Source organism: Nanorana parkeri, unplaced genomic scaffold, assembly GCF_000935625.1.
Source record: "Nanorana parkeri isolate BGI_ZX_2015 unplaced genomic scaffold, ASM93562v1 scaffold1391, whole genome shotgun sequence".
In the NCBI taxonomy this organism is placed as follows: domain Eukaryota; kingdom Metazoa; phylum Chordata; class Amphibia; order Anura; family Dicroglossidae; genus Nanorana; species Nanorana parkeri.
This window is the reverse complement of record NW_017307659.1, coordinates 419,171-442,588: the sequence shown is the minus strand read 5'-3', so window position 1 is coordinate 442,588 and position 23,418 is coordinate 419,171. Positions and strand designations below refer to the sequence as shown.

The window sequence follows — 23,418 nt, the reverse complement described above, 5'->3', positions numbered from 1 at the left end:
ACTTAGAATTTCTTTTTTTTTTACTTCCTGGTTCACTTTTGCATAAATGATGTGCATAAACCATGTGAGGGAAAGTGCAGGGTTACCTGAGCAGTCTTCCAGCAACTTGCTTCTGAGATCGGGCCTGTCTGTCTGCGGGTTCCCCCCCCACGCCTGCTCCTCCTCTTTCTTCTCCTCCCTGTGCCGATCGTGGATGTGGGTGGGCGGTGAGCGTGAGGCGGGGAGGAGGTGCGGCATGTGGATGCGGGCAGGCGGGTCTGGCAGCGACGAGCATGATGCAGGGAGGAGGTGCGGCGTGTGTGGAGCCGTGAACAGGGACAACTAATCGAAAGCCGATTAATGGATGATTGAAAACGTTGACAGTTTTTTCAATAATCGATTATAATCAACTTAGTCGATTAGTTGTTGCAGCCCTAGTTTACTAACACCACTCCAGTAGCCCATGTGCCCCCCCCCCTCTATTCCAGCGCTGAATGAGTGTCGGATACCTGTGTCATCCCCCCCAAAGCAAAATGTGGTTCCTTTATACAACCCCTATGTTACCTTTTAGTCCTGTAGTGACGTAGCACTTGGAGGAAGGGGCCACGGCATGCGGCAAGGGACACAGACACTTTCGAAGGCGCTAACTGAGGCTGCAGCTCTGGGCATAAGGCCCCGTTCACATATAGCGAATTGTCGCGCGATTTCCGCCGCGATATCGCGCATTTTTGCTGTCTTAACTCCATGTCGCTCGTCGCGGTCGCAAGTCGCTTCTACCGGACCCTTTTTTCGGCGGATTTTGCACGATTTTGCTTTTTTTCTATGGAGCTCGACGGAGAAGGTTGCGCTACCGTCGCCGGACCGTCGCTGAATTGTCGCTGGAACGTCGTCCCGAAAGTCGCGCTATCCCGGCTGCGGCAAAGGTATGTCGCTATATGTGAACGGGGCCTAAGTTCCACTGAAGAGGTGAGTATACTATCTCTTCTGTTACAGGGAGCAACCATTTTATTTTCTTTAGAGACCCGATAAGGTCTTTTGAGTATTACATTGGCTCATCAGGAAAGAGGTGAACTTAATTATAACACTGAAATAGGGAGACTAGCAGTCGTTTGTTAAGTTAAAGGAAACTTTTACTTAGAAATTATGGAGGCTTCCAATAATTGGAAGCCTCCATAATACTGTGCCTGTAATACTGATTTATTTCAGTAATGCTATTTGAGTCACAGACTCAGAGCAAGCAGTCAGATCAGATCTGATTTTGCTCTGACTTTACCTGTCACATGCTTGTTCTAGATCAGTGATTCATTGAAGCCAGAGATAACCAGTAAACTTCCAATTTCAAGGGGAGTTAAAAATATAATCCTCTTTATTACCTCGGTGCAGGTTTCCTTTAAAGGGGAGAAACAGGGTTGGCTCAGCTATAACCCCCCTCTCTGAAATCAACCACCCTGAGATGAAGTAGGTATTGGGGTGAGTCATTCTGCAAATGCCAATTCATTTCAATGAGAGTCTGAGTCAGGACCTCCCTTAACAACTAAATCATCTTAGTATTTCAGAGCTGGGTTGGACTCCTCATAACCTTCAACTCTCTCTTGAATGTTAATAAGGTGAGTGATGTAAATTACTCAACAGCACCACACATAAAAATGTACATGTGAAATATATTAAGAAAAATAGTTCCACTGTTCAAAGCTTGAAGTTTGAGTTATGTTTTTTGCATCTCTCACAATTGTCTTTTTTGTTCCATCAGCAGTCTGACAAAGGGGATTTGAGTACACTGAGTCTTCCTCCTAGTGCACTTCATGGAGGTTCTGAAGGAAACATTAGCCTGGAAGTCCCCGAAGGGGCACCAGATCCACAGCGCACTAAGGCAGCCATGGACCATCTACACCAAAAGATCCTTAAAATTACTGAACAGATAAAGATTGAACAAGAGGCTAGAGACGATAATGTGGCAGAGTATTTAAAGTTGGCCAATAATGCAGACCGACAACAGGCCTCTCGCATCAAACAGGTACTACTAACATGTATACACTGTATAACTCAATGCTTAAAAGAATGTATTTTGATCTCCTACTGCTGAGCTCTAGCTCTATTCAGAACACACATTCAGCTGAATAAGTCACAGAAGGTGCACACCTTTTCCCTGTCCTAGGTTCAACGTTAAATATATTCTTATGCTTTATTACATTTATATACACAGTGATACCACAGATACAAGTAGTTCTAAAATAATAGCAGGTAAGATTGTGGTTTATTACCAGTCTGAATAACCAACTAATGTTTTTACAGGGTTAAATTACTGCAGGTCACTAATTTTACCATGTATGATCAAAGATAAACTTTCTTAATCGTACAGTTTTGTACACAGGAAAAAGCTGCTGTGACAGCCATCATAAAATCCTCCCTGCAAGCCTCAGTTTTTTGTGCTTAGGTTTTGGATGTGCTGTCTCACTGAGAGAGGATTAGGTTATTCTTTAGATGCAATTGTTTCTTCACAATTCTTCTAGCAAGTTTCAGGTTGCTAGTTGTTTTATAGCCACTGTGGCTACTGTGTCTCAGCAGCTTTCCAGATCAGTGTACTCCTTGGCACAGCCATGGGGGACAGCCTGTAATGTTACTTTGGGCACTGGATCCAACGTGGGCCCTCACCTTGGCATTAGGGATGTTCAGATACCAGTTCAGATACCAGTGCCGATACTTGGCATTTTCATGAACTACCAGGGTTGCAGAGGTTGCAGCTGGGACCTAGCTCTGGCACTCCACCACTGTCCTGAAATCATTAGCCTGTATAGTTATAGAAAAACTGTCACATGACAATAAACATAAATGTATCAGTACTTGTATCTGTGAGTACTTGGACAAGTATCAGTATTTGTACTTGGAAAAATGGTGTCAGTGCATCACTTATACAGTTGTGTGAAAAAGTGCTGGCTCCCTTCCTGATTTTTCATTGTTTTGCACGTTTGTCACACTTTAATGTTTCAGATCATCAAACAAATTTAAATATTAGTCAAAGATAACACAAGTAAACACAACATTCAGTTTTTAAAGGAAGGTTTTTATTATTAAGGGAAAACAAAATCCAAACCCACATGGCCCTGTGTGAAAAAGTGTTTGCCCCCTAAACCTAATATCTGGTTGGCCCACCCTTAGCCGCAAGAACTGCAATCAAGCGTTTGCGATAACTTGCAATGAGTCTGTTACAGCGCTGTGCAGGAATTTTGGTCCACTCATCTTTGCAGAATTGTTGTAATTCAGCCAAATTGGAAGGTTTTTCGAGCATGAACTGCCTTTTTAAGGTCATGCCACAGCATCTCAATAGGATTCAGGTCAGGACTTTGACTAGGCCACTCCAAAGTCCTCATTTTGTTGTTCTCCAGCCATTCAGAGGTGGACTTGCTGGTGTGTTTTGGATCATTGTCCTGCTGCAGAACCCAAGTTTGCTTTAGCTTGAGGTCACGAACAGGTGGCCGCACATTATCCTTCAGGATTTTTTGGTAGACAGCAGAATTCATGGTTCCATTTATCACAGCAAGTCTTCCAGGTCCTGAAGCAGCAAAACAGACCCAGACCATCACACTATCACCACCATATTTTACTGTTGGTATGATGATCTTTTTCTGAAATGAGGTGTTACTCTTACGCCAGATGTAATGGGACACACACCTTCCAAAAAGTTCAACTTTTGTCTCGTCAGTCCACAGAGTATTTTCCCAAAAGTCTTGGGAATCATCAAGCTGTTTTCTGGCATAACGGAGACGAGCTTTTATGTTCTTTTTGCTCAGCAGCGATTTTCGTCTTGGTACTCTGCCATGCAGGCCATTTTTGCCCAGTCTCTTTCTTATGGTGGAGTCATGAACACTGACCTGAACTGAGGCCTGCAGTTCTTTTGTATGTTGTTGTGGGGTCTTTTCTGACCTCTTGGATGAGTCGTCGCTGCGCTCTTGCAGTAATTTTGGTTGGCCTCCCCCTCGTGGGAAGGTTCACCACTGTTCCATGTTTTCGCCATTTGTGGATAATGGCTCTCACTGTGGTTCGCTGGAGTCCCAAAGCTTTAGAAATGGCTTTATAACATTTTCCAGACTGATAGATCTCAATTACTTTCTTTCTCATTTGTTCCTGGATTTCTTTGTATCTCGGCATGATGTGTAGCTTTTAAGGATCTTTTGGTCTACTTCACTTTTGTCAGTCAAGTCTTATTTAAGTGATTTCCTGATTGCGAACAGGTGTGGCAGTAATCAGGCCTGGGTGTGGCTAGAGAAATTGAACTCAGGTGTGATAAACCAGAGTTAAGTTATGTTTTAACAGGGGGGGACGGGACACTTTTTTACACAGGGCCATGTGGGTTCGGATTTTGTTTTCCCTTAATAGTACAAACCTTCCTTTAAAAACTGTATGTTGTGTTATCTTTGACTAATATTTAAATTTGTTTGATGATCCGAAACATTAAAGTGTGACAAACGTGTAAAACAATGAAAAATCAGGAAGGGGGCCAACACTTTTTCACACAACTGTATTTATTTATTTAAAACAAATAATGCATTAAAATGGGGATGTACAAATCCCAGGAGCTCTGTATGCTCCTTAAAAATGACAGCTGTCTCCTAACTTTTGAATTTTTCTCTAGTCTAGTCCTGGAGCTGGAAAAGTATCTGTACATGTACTTGTACCGAGTACGGTACTTGGTATCTGAACATCCCTACTTGGCATGTAGTGCATCACATTGAGTTAGCCACAGGGTGCTGTACAGGTCCAGGGTTGTGATCCACCATTGCGGGGAAGCCGTATCCCTGAAGACCCCTTTGCCCCAAAGGGGTTTGCCGCCATCATAGGTAAAGCCAAGGTAGAAGCCTGGCCCCTGTACCACGCCTCTTAAGTCTTTAGGCAGCTGTGGTAAAAGGGGGTTGTCTATTCCACCCTCCCGGTTCTTCTCTGGTGGCCAGTGTGCTGCTTTAATTCCCCACTGCGAATTATAAGGCAGTTGCATCATTTTAAACAGTGTGTTTTGCGGGGGCGCTAGTGAGCAGCCGAACGACATGGACGCTTGTTTGCTCGGCTCCACACCACCCGGGCGTGCGACTACTTCAGTAGTGGTTGCCTTACCCCTATCCTGCACACCTGACCCCATATACCTCTGACCCGTGGTATACGCTATTGGCAAAAATCCAGCGGCTGCCCAGAAACAAGCAACAGCGACTCCGTCCAAACAGCACACTGTCTCCAAAATGGCGCCCACGCTGGGTAACCGCTCCTCCTCACAGGAACTGGTCGACTCGGTGGACAATTCCTTGAGCGACGGATTCCCTTCACAACCTCCGTCTGCACTCCAGGAGAGTGAGTGCAGAGATGCTGCGCTGCTTGATAAATTTAAATCACTTCTGCAAAGGGAGCTGAAGGCCGCAGCAGACAAGCTGGCTACTCAACTGTCAAGAGACATCAGGGAGCTGGGCTCCAGGATCTATGAGGTTGAATACAAGGTAGACGATATTATCACAGTAGTAGACTCTCATGAGCATGATCTGAGTACTGTTAAATCTGATCTCTCATTAACTCTGCTTAAACTGGAGGACTTAGAAAACAGAAATCAACGTGGTAATCTCCGCATTCGCGGAGTGTCTGAACATGTTGAAGACTTACAGGCCACAGTAGCAGCTATGTTCCAGGAGTTGCTCCCGGGATACCCGGTTGAGCGACTTGAACTTGATCGGTGCACTGCACTCTTGGCCCCAAGCGTGTGAATGGTCCTCTTCGTGACATTGTTTTGAAACCAACGTACTACAAACCAAATGAGGCAGTTATACAGACTGCTTGGAAAAAACGTTCTTTACGATTCCAGGACTATAACTACCAAACCTACGCCGACTTGGCGCCTCGTACACTTCAGCATCGGAAAGCTTTGAAACCCTTTCTCACCAGTCTTGTGAACCACGGCATCAAATATAAATGGGGATTTCCACTTAAAGTAAGCTGTCAGTTACATACTGTCATATATTTTATCATGAGTCATTTTTCAAGGCCTGCTTCACTGATGGTGAAACTTGCATTGAAATATTTATTACTAGCTGACAGCTACCCGCAATTTGTTCATAGCTTTATATACTCAAGCATGACGACCGCTAACTACTCTCCTACAATATCGTTGTGTTAACCTTCTGTTAAATGATTACTCTGATTACTCTGATGTTTTCTCTGTAATCCTAATACCATGAGGTCTCCCCTTTTTCCCCTTTCTCTCTGATCACCTCTCTCTCTTGACCCTTCTCTCCCGATCCCTTCTTTCTTTGCCCGTACTCTCCCGTCGCCTGTTCCCTATCCTGATTTTACAGTTGATGACTTTTAATATACCGATGCTTAATTGAGCCCTCCATGTCCGGGTGGAATGGGCACCCCTATGTTTATTGGAATACCGATGAGTATTTCCTCTTATTGCTCAGAAAATGTGCTGATATGGATTGCTGATATTTTTAGTTCCTGCTTTCCATGTTCTGTCCTGTTTCTGTTTTTCACCCGTTCCTTCTTTCCCCCTTGTTTCCTCCTGCAGCTTTGGATCTCTTTCCTATGTACCACTAGCATTTAGCTGACCCACCATGTCACATCCTTAATAATGCTTTTCACATACCCCGGTAACCATGGCGGCACCATCTCTTCAACTTATCTTCCACAATGTCCAAGGCTTAAACTCACCTCAAAACCGTAGACTCGCCTTCAACTACTTCTCCTCACAGCGGACCAACATTGTTTGTTTACAGGAAACAAAATTCTCTGCGTCATCTTGCCCTAAATATTTCCACAAAAAATATTCTTAGACGTTCCAAGCCACTTTCTGGGGAAAAAAGAGGGGCATCCTAATCGCCTTCCATAGAAATACTCCCTTCCTTTGTTCCCAAGAGATAGCTGACCCCACTGGTAGATATCTGCTGCTTCGGGGCACAATTTCTGATGTTGAGTTGACACTGGTCACTTATTATGCCCCTAACACACATCAGAACTGATTTTTCTCACCTACTATTTCTGATAGATAAACATAAACAGGGCACTCTCATAGTGACAGGAGATTCCAATCTCGTCCTTGACACTAATTTATATAAGTAATTTTTATAAGTACCCCTACTCGTCCTCTGGCTCCCCCGCTGCCTGCAACCCTGTCACACATTTTCCGCACGTTACTGTCTGCCAACGACCTGTTTGACGTTTGGAGGGAACGTCACCCCACCACCAGAGACTACACATTCTACTCCCATCCCCATGACAGCTCTTCCCATATAGACCACATCTTTATACAGCCTAACTTCCTCCCCTCTATAACTGATGCATGCATCCTCTCTGCCTCCTGGTCGGACCTCTCCCCGGTTTCTCTCAGATGCACTTCTTTCTCTCTCCCGCCTCCCCTAATTCGCTGAAGTCTAAACGACTCCCTTCTCTCTTTTGCTGACTCTGCCCAACACATTCAACTGTGTCTCTCCCATTTTTTTGCGGAAAACATACAGTCTGTATCTTCTCCAATTACCTTTTGGGAAGCCCATAAAGCGACCCTACGAGGGGAGCTTTTTAACATGGCGTCTCAGTGAAAGAAGGAGCGAAACAAACAGATTGCGACCCTTTCCTTTTAGTTAGAAAAACTGGAGTCTGAATGGAACGGGGCTCCCTCGGTAGCCTTATGTAAGGAGATTACCTCGGTAAGTCTAGAACTGAACCTTCTTTTGAATAATGCGGCAGAAAAACAATTCCAATATGGTAAATAAGTTGCGCTTGATCTAAGTGAATGTGGATTCCAGAGTAAAGAATAAATCACAAACACCACATGAACATCTATATAAATACCGGAATCTTCTATCTCATTATGTGATCAATACGTGAATAATCAGACAATCGATATGAACCAATCTCTTAGTTTCAAGAGAGAGACATAATCAGTGTATAAATGCCTGGAATTCTTATTGCGGCATGTGATACGTGAAACTCAAGCAAGGAGTAATATAAACTTCATTAGTCGCTGCATGGTGTATCTGCCTATATTCATTATGTTCTATATATACAGTATATCTCAATCTTTAATCTTATTATATACAGTTAGGTCCATATCTACCAGATGCAATGTAAAACATCCGAATTCTAAAATGACATGTCAGCTATTATGATTAAATTAAAATAGACTAAGTCTACATATATAAATTTACTTTTACATGACTTTATAAAACATTCCTGTCCATGTCTACAGGATATATGTGAAATCTGGTTCTTACGGAGGTAATGCATATCTGTAAACCAACTATAAATATGTGAACCCTGGAATGAGGAATGGGAATGATTTAACCCCTTACATGGGATCATGAGTGCAGTGTACCTTAAATGAAAGAAGGCTGTGTTTTGGTCTATGTGAAACCCCTTCTATATCGTATATTGTATAGATCTGGGTACTTGAATTTAGGTGTCAGGAGTATTTCCATACATTTATACAGTCTTTAGACCCAGAAGGATTCCATTGTATTCTTCATATTTATTATATCATTATTCAGCTAGATCAGGCTACTACGGTGTTTATACAGGGAAGTGATCTGACATTGGGTGTGTGACCAAACAGGAACAAGTATTTATTTCGACCAAAGGATCTAACCTTATTTTAATCTATTCTAAATTTCTGGGCCACTTTCACTCTCTGTTTATCATAATCTGTTAATCAGCTAATATGAGACACTAATAAGTGTGTGCATATTATTATTATTAGGAAGACTATATTTTCACGATTAGGTATTGAAACCACTACCTTTGTTCACTAGAAGTTCACACATGCAAGAGTTTAAGACCCACGGGTCATTTATATAAGGATTGCAACTAGGTTGCTCTATTTGCTTTTTGTTTCGTTTATTTGTCACAGAGGACTCTGAGCTACACTAAAGTGAGCTTGGCGCTTCTGTCACACATATATTTATTGATACACTGTGGGGTGTATGAATACATGTTTCACGCATCACATGCCGCAATAAGAATTTCAGGCATTTATACACTGATTATGGCTCTCTCTTGAAACTAAGAGATTGGTTCATATTGATTGTTTGATTATTCACGTATTGATCACACAATGTGATAGAAGATTTCGGTATTTATATAGATGTTCATGTGGTGTTTGTGATTTATTCTTTACTCTGGAAACCACATTCACTTAGATCAAGCACAACTTATTTACCATATTAGATACCTTCTTCACACAAAGTTGCTGCTGGTCCTATAAGCTATTTAGAATCCATTCCTAGAGCAGTGACCCTTTTAACCAATTAAAGAAAAACAACTCCGCTGGTCCAAATGCACCTTTTATGCATGTGCAAACAAACCTGGCCCTTTGTTGGCCAACATGCCTAAATCTAAACCAAGTGCCACCCCTCCTGTCAGACTTTGGCTTCCTAATGGTTTTACTACAGTGAATCCCTCTATTATTATCGAACATTTTGCTACCATTCTCACTAAACTATATGGTAAACCCACTGCCCTTTGACCACACCTTGCTGACACGTTATTTGCGTATGTTCTTGCTTTTCCTATCGGAACATATGAGCACTTTAATGGCCCAAGACGTCACAGTCCCAAAGGTTCTACAAGCTGTCAAGTCTCTCAAGATATCTAAAACGCCCGGACCGGAAGAGTTCTCGGCCCTGTATTATAAAAAGTATTCAGACATCTTAGCCCCCCACTTGACAGCTATGTTTAACTCTCTAAAGACCACAGATAGCCTCCACCCCTCTTTCTTGCCCGCACATATTGTCATGATCCCTAAACCCGACAAAGACTCCCTAGACTCACACAACTATAGGCCCATATCCTTGCTAAACGTTGATGTTTGCTTGCCAAAATATTGGTCACCCGCATGAACTTCTTTTTACCGTACCTTATTCATCGTGACCAAGTAGGTTTTGTACCCCTCCGACAGGCATTAGACAATACGGACAAAATTATACATCTTGTTCACCTTATGCATCAAACCAAAACCCCTGGGATGTTACTATCCCTTGATTTACAAAACGCATTTGACTCCATATTCTGGGATTATCTATTTTACGTTTTGCATAAGTGGGGATTCCCTACTGACTTCCTCATGTGGCTTCAAGCCCTCTACAGTAACCTGGCGGCCTCGGTCCGCTATCTCGGATACCTCTCCCCTCCCTTTCCCATCCTAGGTGGCACCCGTCAGGGCTGCCCCCTATTCCCACTTCTTTTTGTGCTGGCCATAGAACCCCATGCCCATCTCATCTGCGATAACCCTAACATCCACGGTATCACTCAGGGTCACACAGACTTTAAACTCCACATGTTCGCTGATGACCTGTTGCTTTCTCTGTCCCAACCCATAATTTTCCTCCCCGACTTATCTTCACTCCTGCAATCCTTCACCCAGGTCTCCAACTTGAAGGTTAATGGGGATAAATCTTTTGCGCTTAATATTTTGTTACCAGCTCATCATGTCACTAACTTTCTTCAATCTTTCCAATTCAAGTGGCAATCTTCACATTTAACGTATCTGGGTGTCAATATCCCTAATACCTATGCTTCCCTTTATCAAGTTAACTATACCCCTTCCTTTAAACACCTTCAGGACCTTTTGTCCTCCTGGAAGAGACAGAACCTTTCTTGGCTCAGCAAAATCAATGCGCTAAAGACGACTATTCTTCCAAAACTACTGTACATTTTCTGCACCTTACCTGCCCCAATATCACGCCCTGCTCTCCAATCTTTTCCAAACCGAGTTGTGTCTTTTGTCTGGGGGACTAAACACCCTAGAATCCCTAGGTTTACACTGTATGCCCATAAGTGAGAAGGTGGCCTAGGTCTCACTAATTTTTTATAAATGTTACCAAGCAGCACAAATAGCCACTTTAGTGTGCTTTTTTCAGTCCCCTTGTTGCCCGTTATGGGTGGAATTAGAGTCTATATCATGCTCCCCAATCTCCCTATGCTCCCTGCCATGGTTGCCTTCCCGACTTCGCCCTCCCTCTATGAGCCCCCCTTTTAACCCACACCCTTAGATTATGGGACGCCACCATATACTCCAGTAAATTACAATCTCTGCACTTGCCGTTGCTTACCATACTAGGCAATCCACTGTTCCCACCGGACCTTAACTCCCCCAATGCGTTTGCATGGTGGTCCTCCCATGGTCTAACTTACTTATGCGATCTACTGACTGATGGTTCAATCCGCAACTGGGATTACTTCAAGGACACACTGCAAGCCCCAATATCCAAATACTTTCGGTATCTACAGCTTAGGCAATGGACCGCTTCGTTCACCTCACTGTCCCTACTTGCAAATGTGCCTACTTGTAGCTTGCCTTCCTCAGGGAGTCATCATTTCTTTTCAGAAGGGAAGAAATCTCAGGGTTTTTATCCGAAGCTGGTTACATTCTTAAAACCAAATGGGGGCCTTCATGCCATCCTGAACCTGAAGTGCCTTAATCAGTTCCTTCAGATTCTAAAATTCCATATTTTGAATAATCAGGTCAGTGGTAGTGTCAGTTCAACAAGGGGACCTCTTGACTTCAGTGGCCACCAAGATGCCTTTTTGCACATTCCATTCCAATCTTCCCATTCAATGAGCGCTTCCTGCACTTTACTGTTGGTTCGCAACACTTTCAGTTTGTTGCCTTTTCCTTTTGACTGTCTACTGTAGGGCTGCAGCAAACGATTATTTTCATAATCGATTAGTTAGCCGATAATTAACTTCGATTAATCGGATAAAATAAAATGCACAAATGCAGGGTCACAGACATAAAGTTTAGTTCAGAATAAAACGGTATGCAAATTTTTTGAAATCGCACTGCACTGGAACCGCACGTTCCAATGCAGGCGATCACACTGCAGACTGGAGGTGCATTCGGGATCCATTGAAATGATTGCACCGCAACGCAGCTCCTGCAGCAAAATTTGTCAGGCCGAAACTGAGAATTATTTTTCCCACCTCAAATAATGTGAATTTTAAAACTCTAAGCCAATATAATAAAAAAAAACATATTTTTTTTATTTGTTTGCATTTTTAATTTTAATTTAACTTTTTTTCTATTTTTAAATTTGTTTTAGTCTTTTTAATTTTAGTTAATTTAACTTTATTTTTTTAAACTTTTTGCTTTTGACTTTACTGCTGGGAGCAATAGCCAGCCTGCTATTGGACATTTTAAATTGCAATAGCCAATAGCAGGCTGGCTATTGCACCTGCTTACTTCCTGCTGTCAATCACTCTATTCACTTCTGCAAGACTGTTTCACTTCAGACTGTTACAAATCGTTATACTGACTGTGTGGCACAAGGAGACTCTGTCCCTGGGTTATCCAGTATGTCTGTACAGCAAGTCCAAGTTCTCCCTTGCATGGTGGATAGCTAACCCACTGCTGGACTTGGGAAAATAATTTCTTCCAGTAACTTAGAAGGTCCTTACAGCAGACATCAACCTTTCAGGTTGGGGAGGAGTCCTGGATACTGTAATGTCCCACGGGTTCCTGGCTCCTCCCGACTGCGTTCCAGGCTGGGGCGCATCGGCCGCGGTGACCGCCGCACTCCTCCTCCCCCTTGACGGAAGTACTATACGTTCCAAGCTGGAACGCGGAAGTAGCCCACGGCCGCGTGACGTCACGGCCGCGGGCTATTTAAACCTGCCAAAGATGCTGTGGGGTGTTCGATGATTGGGATCATAGCCCAAACACCCCCAGGAACCTCACCAGCCGCCTCGAACTTCTCCTCACGGATCCAAACAGCTCCCCAGCAGCCAGCATCCACTGGACTTCTCTTGGAGGAACCTGATCGCTCATCCCACCAAACCGCAAGTATCTGATAGATCTACCTTACAAGTATCTCGGCTCATATACGCTGCCCTCTGGTGGAGACTTTGGGTATCACCTCTCTCATTTTCCAATACTATTACCATTTATGCTGTGTGAAGGGGACATCTGCTGTTATCTGTCATAGAGACTTTACCATCCACATATACCACAATTCCAGATAGGATTGCCAACATCAGGGATAAGAGTTAATATTCTTTATTACCTCGACGGTGATTGCCGATTACTATCTAGAGGAGGTTCCATAACAGGTATCCGTCCAAGCCGTCATCTTGTCCAAGCCGAACCCCGGAGGGCATCCCTTGAGGAGGGGGTCCTGTAATGTCCCACGGGTTCCTGGCTCCTCCCGACTGCGTTCCAGGCTGGGGCGCATCGGCCGCGGTGACCGCCGCACTCCTCCTCCCCCTTGACAGAAGTACTATGCGTTCTAATCTACCTTGCAAGTATCTCGGCTCATATACGCTGCCCTCTGGTGGAGACTTTGGGTATCACCTCTCTCATTTTGCAATACTATTACCATTTATGCTGTGTGAAGGGGAGATCTGCTGTTATCTATCATAGAGACTTTACCATCCGCTTATACCACAATTCCAGATAGGATTGCCAACATCAGGGATAAGAGTTAATATTCTTTATTACCTCGACGGTTATTGCCGATTACTATCTAGCGGTCCATAATGACTAAATCCCCAAATCTCCGTTTATGATTGAGAGAGCCGCCGGGGATTTTAGCCTGACAACCGCACTACACACCCAGTTGGAACCGCAGCTGTGATCCACCATACACTTCCAAGGCCGGGCCCTGACAGATACCCTCTTGGTACAGGGGACTTAGTTATCAGAGAAAGCCAGGCTTCCCATCAATGTCTTGAAACTGAGAGAGTCGTTGGAAGTCTTGGCTGTGAGGGCATCTGACTAGAATTCAGTCGAACAATGGCAAGGCCATAGCCTACATCAACCACCAAGGCCACAAAGGGTTGCACAGCTCAAGAGATGTTGACTGCATTTTGGTTTGGGCGTAGCTTCATGTTCAGGCCCTATCCACCATACACATTCCAGGCATGGAAAATTGGAAGGTGGACTTCCTCAGTGTCTGGTTCTGGGGGAATGGTCTCTCCACCCGGAGATGTTCCAAGAGATCTGTCACAAATAGGGAATGCCGGACGTCTTATGACCAGGTTAGGCAACATAAGGGAGTTTTGTCACAAGGACCAGGCATTGAAGTGCATTTGCAGCATATGTTCAGGTGACTCTGTGGGATTCAGTTTAGTCTGATCTATGCCTTCCTGTCCCCAAAGCTTCTCCATTGTCTGCAGTGCAGGATCAAGCAAGTACTCTGACATTCCCGGTCTCCTGGCAGACTCTGCATTGTTCCTCACTAGATTTTCTATCCCAAGAATCGATCCTCCAACCTGCTTTTGGGTTGCTAGCTTTGACAGCCTGGCTGTTGAAGCCCAGGACTTGAGAGACATAGGCCTCTCGGATTTGATTATCACTACTCCCCTGAGAAAGTCGGCCTCTCGCAAAGTTTGCTATCGCTCTTGGGAGGCCTATTTTGCCTGGTACATGCTGGAAAAACTCCATCCTAGGACGTTCTCTGCGAGACTGATCCTTTCATTTCTCCAGTCTGGTCTGGATCAGTCTTGGATCTTGAGCACTGTCAAGGGACAGATCTCAGCCTTGGCTATTCTATTCCAAAAACACTAGCCCCTCACTGCTTGATGAAGGAGTTTGTGCAAGGTGTTCTGCATATTGTTTCCCCTTGTCACTCTCCAATGACTCTGGGACCCCAGCTTGGTTCTTCAAACCTATTAGGTATATTCCTTTAGCTGATCTCTCTTGCTAGTTGGCCTTTCCTGTTACTATTACCTCTGCCAGGCGAGTTTCTAAATTAATGGCTTTGTCCTGTAAAAAAACGTTCCTAGTACGCAGGGATAAGACCTCTTTTCTCCCTAAGGTAGTTTCCTCTTTCCACATAAACAAGGGCATTTTTCTTCCTGGCTTGTGTCCCGTTCCAAAATAACCGAAGTAGATTTTTCTCCACTGGATGTTGTACGAGCTACCTGAGTTTACCTCTCAGCTGCTGCCTTCTGCCGGCAGTTGGATTCCCTCTTCCCCAGAGATCATGCAGGGGCTTCTTGATTCTTATTCAATCATTGCTAGGTGGATTAGACCGGTCATCATTTGGGCTCATAGTTTGAAGGATAAGGTTAGAAGTTAGATTAGATTTTTTTCTGTAAACTGTTTGAGTAAGTATCACTTTTAAAGGGTTAAATAATTTAGAGCCACTGATTTAAAAGTGCATCAAATATATACTGCACAAAGTGGAAATAGCCCATGAAGCACATGTTAGGTGTCATTGCAAGTGGTATTTACAGCTGCTATAGTGTGTGATAATACAAAGAAAGAAAAGATTCATGTGGTGATAATGTGTGAAAAGTTTCACTAGTGTGTTCGTAGCACCTATAAGTTTTCCCTGATGTGATGTTAACACCCAATTCTCAACAAGTTCTCACTTGTAGAAGCAAATTTAGATGCTAACACAGATTTAGCTTTTCATTTAGCACATCATGTGAAGAGCCAGTATTGCTCAGCTTAAAAGTATATATATATATTTTTAAAGTGTCTGCAATATATGAAAATCATTGGTAACCTCAAATACTTGGATCTTGTGAAATCAGTTGGGGCTCTTATCTGTGGATTCTAGTATGCCCTTATGTGTCCTACCATATTATATTGAGAATAATATTGATTGCTGATCTAAGGAGTGGGTTAACACTAAAATGCTAACACGAACGAGGTTCTGTTTTTTCTTTTTACCATCACATACTGTGTTTGTGTTACATTTTGTGTTTCTTTTTTTCCAACTACACTAGGTTTTTGAGAAGAAGAACCAGAAATCTGCACAAACAATTGCTCAGTTACACAAAAAGTTAGAACATTATCATAAGAAACTGAAGGAAATAGAACAAAATGGTATATCACGACAGCCAAAGGATGTCTTGAGGGACATGCAGCAAGGACTGAAAGATGTGGGAGCCAATGTGCGAGCAGGCATTAGTGGCTTTGGTGGAGGAGTAGTTGAAGGTGTTAAAGGAGGGCTTTCTGGTCTTTCACAGGTCACACACACAGCAGTGGTGTCAAAGCCTAGGGAGTTTGCTAGCCTTATTCGCAACAAATTTGGCAGTGCTGACAACATCCCACACCTAAAAGATGGCATAGAAGAGGATAATGAAACACAAGGGGGTGCAAGAGCACTGAGCGGCAGTGCAACTTTGGCACCAAGTCCCAAATATGGGAGTGATGATGAATGCTCCAGTGCTACCTCTGGCTCAGCTGGAGGAGGAAGTAATTCTGGGGCTGGACCTGCAGGACCTGGTAGCCCTAGATCTAACACTCTAGATGGACATCACCATGGGGGCTTTGATGCTATTCTCGAGGAACTCTGTGAAATCAAAGATGGGCAGAGCCATCTTGAGGATTCAATAGAAGACCTAAAATCACAGTTACAACGAGACTACAGCTATATGACACAGTGTCTCCAAGAAGAGCGCTACAGGTTAGTGTAAATTAAGCATATATTTTAGTTGTTATCGTATGATGCATATTTTACAACTACAAGAACATGTCGGCTACCTGTAATTTAATAGAAGCATTGCATTGCATAAACTTACACAAATGGAGTATTGTACACAGAAAATAATTTGTATAATAAATCTAACAGATTTGAAAACAGTGTTTACCTTTATACCAGTTATGATTAATTCCCCTCAAGGTGTTTCTGCAGCAGTGGATCACTTATTGCAGAGATCTAGTGCTATCTATGCTCCAGAAACACCTTGAGGGGAATTGATCATAACTGGAGCAGATTGAATCTATAGCAGTTTTCCATGCCCACCAATTAGCTTCTATCTTTCATTTTCAAAGTTTAATTGAACAAACTGAAGAGAGGCACGATTGGGTGCCATGTGCAACTACTGCAGTTTATGTCTGCTTCAGTTTTGCTCAATCCCCCCCCCATCTTTAGTTTTACCTCTGTTTTACATTACTGTTGTACAAAATATTTATGTGGATAGATGTGTTACATCTGTTTGCATTTTAATATATTGTCAAAAGAGAAAATAAATTAAATGGAATGGAAAGCTTTCACTTACAGCTACAGTCATGTGAAAAACTAAATAGAAACCTTGGGGATTGTTGAGTTTTTAAATATATTTGAACAGGGTAACATTATATCTTTATTTAAACAGTGCATGCAGATGAATGTGATATACTTCAACAAATGACACATACAATTTACATGTATTTATTCTCATATTCTAAATTGACCTAGGTACAGATTTGTCACATGAAACCTGCTCCTTTTGATGAGCTTTATCTAGTGCACCATTACCAAAAACACGCTGCATGTTTTAAACCCCTTAATACTAGCATGTTTCTTCATTTGTGTTAGTTGTGTGACATATGTGTGTCACATAAGGAGTGGCCTATAGATTTGTTTTTTATTCATGAGTAAAAAGCGAGTAACATTTGTTGAGTCTGGTCTGTACCTTGTAGCTAGCTTGAAAGACTGAAGCAAGCCACATTGGCATTTGAGAACATAAATGACCACCTTAGAATTGTAAGTTAAACACACAGCCATTGGGATCTTGGTCTCCTTGTGTTATTACAAAATATGATTACCCTTGATGATGCTACACTAACTTTGTTAATTAAGACATGGAATAATGCCACTCTGAAGACTTGCAAAATTGTAGTTCAATTATTGCACTGCAACCAACTATTCTCATTATCGATTAGTAGGTTGGATTCCTTAGCTCTCTACGCTGGGAGGGGGGCACAGCAAGCAGTAGGCAGATGCAATAGCCAGCCTGCTATTATTTAAAATGGCCAATTTCAGGCTGGCTATTGCACAAGCCCACTACCTGCTGTATTTACATTCAGCTGCCATCTGCGAAATCGTGCCACTGGCAGCTGTCATTCCCCGGCTGAAGGTTTTCAGGTGCCATGTGGTTACAATACAATTATCAAAAAAAAAAATTATAAAAGGTGGGAACAAAGTCATTTTCAGTTTCGGCCTGACAAATTCTGCTGCGGGAGGTGCATTGCAGTGCCATTCATTTCAATGGCACGCCAAGCGCGCCTCCCACCCACAGTGTGATCGTTCGCACTGGAACACACAGTACCAGTGCAATGTAATTGCAAAAAAATGTGTATAGAGTTTTATTCTGAAGTAAACTTTGTTTTTAACACTGCATTTGTGTATTTTATTTTAAATTAAGAATGGTATTTGATTATTTTTTTAAATCAGATTAATCGAAAAAATAATCAGCCAACTAATCGATGATGAAAATAATCATTATTTGCAGCCCTAGTTCATTTACATGTTCAGGGGCAAAAGTTTCTTGTTTATTAGAAATTTACAAGATTTGTTATAGGCAAATAATGATGGTCATGGAAAAAGGTGGATCTCATAGAATAATAATTAATATTCTAGCAACATTGTGTTCCTTGGTAAAAAGCATACCATCCTAAAATACTAAATATTATTCTACAAAATTCACCTTTTTCCATGACCACAATTGCAAGTTTTTAAAATTATCTGAGGACAATCAGATATTTGAGAGTAATACCTATGATCCACTTAATGTTCTTGTTTGCAATTTTATAACCATAGCCATTTCTCACACACATTCAATGTAAGGGTTCACTTCTACACTGATCACCAGTGCAAGGGTGCTTTTTTCCTCACTGATCACCAAACTAAAGGGGTATTTCTCCACTGATCACCAGTTTAAGGGGTATTGATTACTCCGCTGACCAACAATGTATGGGGGCACCTCTCCTCTGACCACTCATATAAGGAGACACTACCACTGACTAGTGTATGGGGAAACTAAATTTTCTCAGTTTGTGTTTATTTTCTTGAAATTATTATTCATTTATTCTCATAATTTTTATTGATGTATAAATCAAGGGAGTGTTGTAAAATATTGGATCTGGGTGTTAAATACTAAGTATGCCATATTTTGTATTGTTTATTTAAAAACAGCTTACATATACATATAGTATATATATATCTATCTATATATATATATATATCTCTATATATAGATATAGATATATATCTATATATCTATAGATATATATATACATACATATAAATGATTGCTCTCACTCCGACGTTTGTGGCGATATTTAACATGTGCGGCACAAAAGGCGCAATCGTCGTTTTCACACGTAGGCGCACCCGACTCATATCTGCGTGTGTATGTGGGGGGCGGGGACTTAAATTTTCTTTTTTAATTTTTTTATGCTTTATTTGTTTTATGATTCTTTCATTTTGGTATTACTTTTTTTTTTTACACACAGCTTTATTGCTATTACATAGGGGGCTAAGAAGCCCCCTATGTAATAGCCAATTTACATGACAGGTCCTCTTTACGGAGGCACCCCCATGCTTCACAGTAGGTATGGTGTTCTTTGGATGCAACTCAGCATTCTCTCTCCTCAGTGGTCTTGTATGTCTTCCATTTTCTAATTATTGCTCCCACAGTTGATTTGTTCACACCAAGCTGCTTGCCTATTGCAGATTCAGTCTTCCCAGCCTGGTGCAAGGCTACAATTTTTTGTTTCTGGTGTCCTTCGAGAGCTCTTTGGTCTTCACCTTAGTGGAGTTTGGAGTGTGACTGTTTGAGGTTGTGGACAGATGTCTTTTATACTGATAACAAGTTCAAACAGGTGCCATTGATACAGGTAATGAGTGCAGGACAGAGGAGCCTCTTAAAGAAGAAGGTACAGGTCTGAGAGCCAGAACTTTTGCTTGTTTGTAGGTGACCAAATACTTATTTTCCACCATAATTTGCAAATAAATTCGTTCCAAATCAGCCAATGTGATTTGTCTGGATTTGTTTTCTCATTTTGTCTCTCATAGTTGAGGTCTACCTATGATGCCAATTACAGGCCTCTCTCATCTTTTTAAGTGGGATAACTTGCACAATTGGTGGCTGACTAAATACTTTTTTGCCCAACTGTATGTTGAAAAAAATTATGGGTTCTCATATTGAAGATGATCCATGGGGTATGTTTCATTGCACTATAGATTCTAGAGCAAAATATAGATGTTCATTGACCCCCTCATCTACTTAATCCAGCGAAAGCTCTGATACCGCAGTATTGGAAGCAGGTTTTTTATACCCCTGTTACATCAGTGGTTTGAAAAAATTTACAACATCTGTAATATGGAAGAGATGGTTTTAACATCTAGAGGACAGTATAAAAGGTTTTATAAAATATGGGCAGGGTGGTTTGAATTTAAGAAGAATGCAGATTATGGTTTGGTGATGTCATTGGTACATTAATAATGGTCTTAATATGATGAGATATATAAATTAAGAGGGGTTGTGTTGTGTGTGGTTTTTTGTTGTTGTCGTTGTTTGTGTTTGTCCCTGTCTATGTAGGGAGTAGTTAGGTATGTATATATATATATATGTATGTGTATGTGAGGACAGTTAAGCTAAACTAGATGGGATTTAAGGAATGTTTTCAAGGAAGTATTTGATTGTTTCTTGGAAGAGTAAAAATAAAAGTTATGTAGTAATGTCATTATATTTATTTAAATGTATTTATCAAGCAGAAATGTCTATGTTGGATATGCTGTCCAGATGGAAGTTTGTTTTGTATTAATATGTAAAAACTTTAAATAAAGAATATAAAAAAGTTCCTCAGGGGTGATGGAGGCATTTAATTCCTGTAAGGCTTTCTGAGAGAGTTTAGGCATATCACAGGAGGAAAGGTATTGAGCTATGCGGGTGTTCAAGGTAACATCCTTTGAACATCAAAAGCGGGGCCATCCAAATTATAGAGCCCCTCGTAGAAATCTCTGAGGACCTTAGCTATTTTGTGACGATGATGTTGAAGAACTCCACCCGTGTCTCGCCCTGCAGCAACCCTCCTGCTGTCTACTTCAGCCTTAAGCTTTCGGGCTAGAATGGAGTGAGCCTTTTTCATAGTATTTCTGTTTGAGATACAACATTGATAGTTCAGTTTTGTGTATTAACAAATTACGTAATTGTGCCCTAAGACTAATTAGTATGCATATGGTACTTTTGGCAAATGGCCAATTTGCGTTCCTGAACTACAACGGCCTGTTTTAATTGAGTGGCCCTGCGCAGGCGGTCTCTTTAAATCTTAGATGCTAATGCAATACAGAGGCCCCTGATGATAGCCTTATGGGCCTCTCACAGAATAGAGGTAGACGATTCAGATCCCATATTTAGTAGCAAAATCAGACCGGATCTCTTGTGCTATTTCAGCCCGGGCTTAAGGAGGCCGTCATTCAGCCTCCAATTACACTGCTTAATGCAGGTGTGGTCTAATTGGAGGACCAATTCTTAAGGGGCGTGGTCAGACCACAAAATAACTCCTACATCAGAGGCCACCATATTCCTCATAACCGGAGTATTGATTTTAAAAAAATCTAATCTAGTGCGAGTCTTGTGGACGGGCGACGGAAGTGCTTTGACTGAGAGCTGGTGTTCCTAGGGGGATTTCTTGTGGATAGGCCCAGATGGTCAAATGCCATGGAATATTGCAGATTGAAGTCCCCACCAACAATGAGATAAGTGCACTCCCATTTTGTCAATGTAGCGAAAACTTTCTGGAGAAAGTTAAGTTGATTACTATTAGGCGCGTGCATATTACAAATCGTAGTAGGGGCATCATTCCAAGTTCCATGTAAAAGCACATAACGTCCTTGTTTATCCAGTATAACTCGGTCAGGTCTAAAGGGACAGGTATCCCTCAGCAAAATGACCACCCCTGCTCTCTTATTTGTGGAGGATGCCGCATATGCCCTCGGGTATTGGGATAAGAATTTAAAGGAGTTGAGTGGGCAAAAATGTGTTTACAGCAGGAAAACTACATCCACCCCTGCGGTTTTCAGATCTCTAAACACCAAATTTCTCTTGGTTTGAGAGTTTAGACCTTTAACGTTTAAGGAAAACAGTGAGCATGTAGGAATTATCGCCATAATGGAACATAAAGGGACTTAAGGATAAAATAAAAATGGTAACCAAAAATAAAATAATGTGGCAATATAGGGGCTGCCACTCCCGTACTCTCTGCATAGGTGAAAGAAATAATCAGTCCTGAGGCACTGCGTGCTACCACCCGAGGAGTAGCAATGGAGCCAGGGAGAACAGGAGCTATCAACATCGTAGATACTAGGGATATCCCGATGCCACTTTTTCAGGCCCAAGTACAAGTACAAGTACTTCCCCTCATGTACTTGCCGATACCAATTACCGATACTTTTTCTTAAAGGGACAGGTGACTTTAAATGATCCATAGTACAACTACATATTATGTACTATGGATCATAATGTAACGTATTCATGTTAGCAGGGGAGAATTGAAAAGCTATTGTTGCAGTGCATTCTATATGTAGTATATAGTACATGTACCTATAGAGTGCACTGCAACAATAGATTTACAATTATCCTCTGCTAACATGAATGGATTAAATGATCCCTAGTACAGGGCTACATACAGATCATTTAATCCATTCATGCTAGCAGAGTATAATTGTAAATGTATTGTCTGCACTGTATTAGCAGTGTGTACTCTATATGTACTCGATATGTAGTACATATAGAGTATATACTGCTAATACAGTACTACATATAGAGTACACTACAGCAATAGAGTTTTTCAATTATCCCCTATTCCCCTGCTAACATGATTAGGTTAAATCATGATCCATAGTACAACTACATGTTATGTATGTAGTATACTATAGATCATGATTTAACCTAATACTCTATATGAAGAAGTAAATGTACACTTGCAATCAGAATATAAATACAATACTGGCAAAGTGGCAAAAACTACACCACTTGCCATCTCAGCAGCACAGGTCTTTACTTTCTGGTGCCTGTTCAATGGAGCCTGCCTTATCCGCAGCTAGACCTCACTCTGTTCTCTCCTCCATCCCACCTGTATCTCCGCCATCCTGTATAATCTCCTTCTCGGAGGGCTCATCAGATCCCTGTCTCCCCCCCTCATGATATCATTTCCGATTCTTCTAATATATCTATTCAGCTCTCCATTATCTCCCTCTCATACACAGCCGTCCTCTCCCACCATCCCCTAGGTTACCTCCCATACACTAGAGGCCAATCTGAACTTAACTAAGGCTCTGGCAGGTAACGGCCATTTTGGGTAGGACAGAATGTACTCCAAGTAAATGGAGATTTTCCAGACACTAGAGAACAAACTTTCCTCTAGGCGCTCTTGCTTTAAGTACTTGTCAAAATGCCCTGTATCGGGCCCGATTCCGATGCTAGCATCGGTATCGGGACATCCCTAGTAGATACTGTCCGAGGGGAGGCGGAGAGAGGCTGAAAAACAGAACCAAGAACAACAACCATGACAAACAAGTAATAAAAGAAAAATAGTCCAAGCACAGGACCAAACAACTGGCAGGTTAACATAACAAAATTCTAACCATGTGCTATGGGGTAAGGAGCGTCTCCACACTCAGCTAGGAAAATACGGATGGTATCTTCCAGAACCTTTGGAGACCAGAATCACAGTAAGGTTACCCACAGGTGCAA

At 42.0% G+C, this 23,418-nt stretch overlaps 1 protein-coding gene across 1 annotated transcript in view; it reads left to right on the top strand.

Annotated features, from left to right (window-relative positions):
* Positions 1-1,611: 1,611 nt before the first annotated feature.
* The window catches only part of TMCC2 (transmembrane and coiled-coil domain family 2), a gene marked incomplete at its 5' end in the record, with an annotated part of 52,403 nt that continues 30,596 nt past the window's right edge, over positions 1,612-23,418 (top strand). Inside the window, 2 exons of the mRNA XM_018569765.1 lie at positions 1,612-1,993; positions 15,679-16,361. Of these exons, the coding sequence (XP_018425267.1) occupies positions 1,612-1,993; positions 15,679-16,361 (1,065 nt within the window). The remainder of the gene's footprint in view (positions 1,994-15,678; positions 16,362-23,418) is intronic.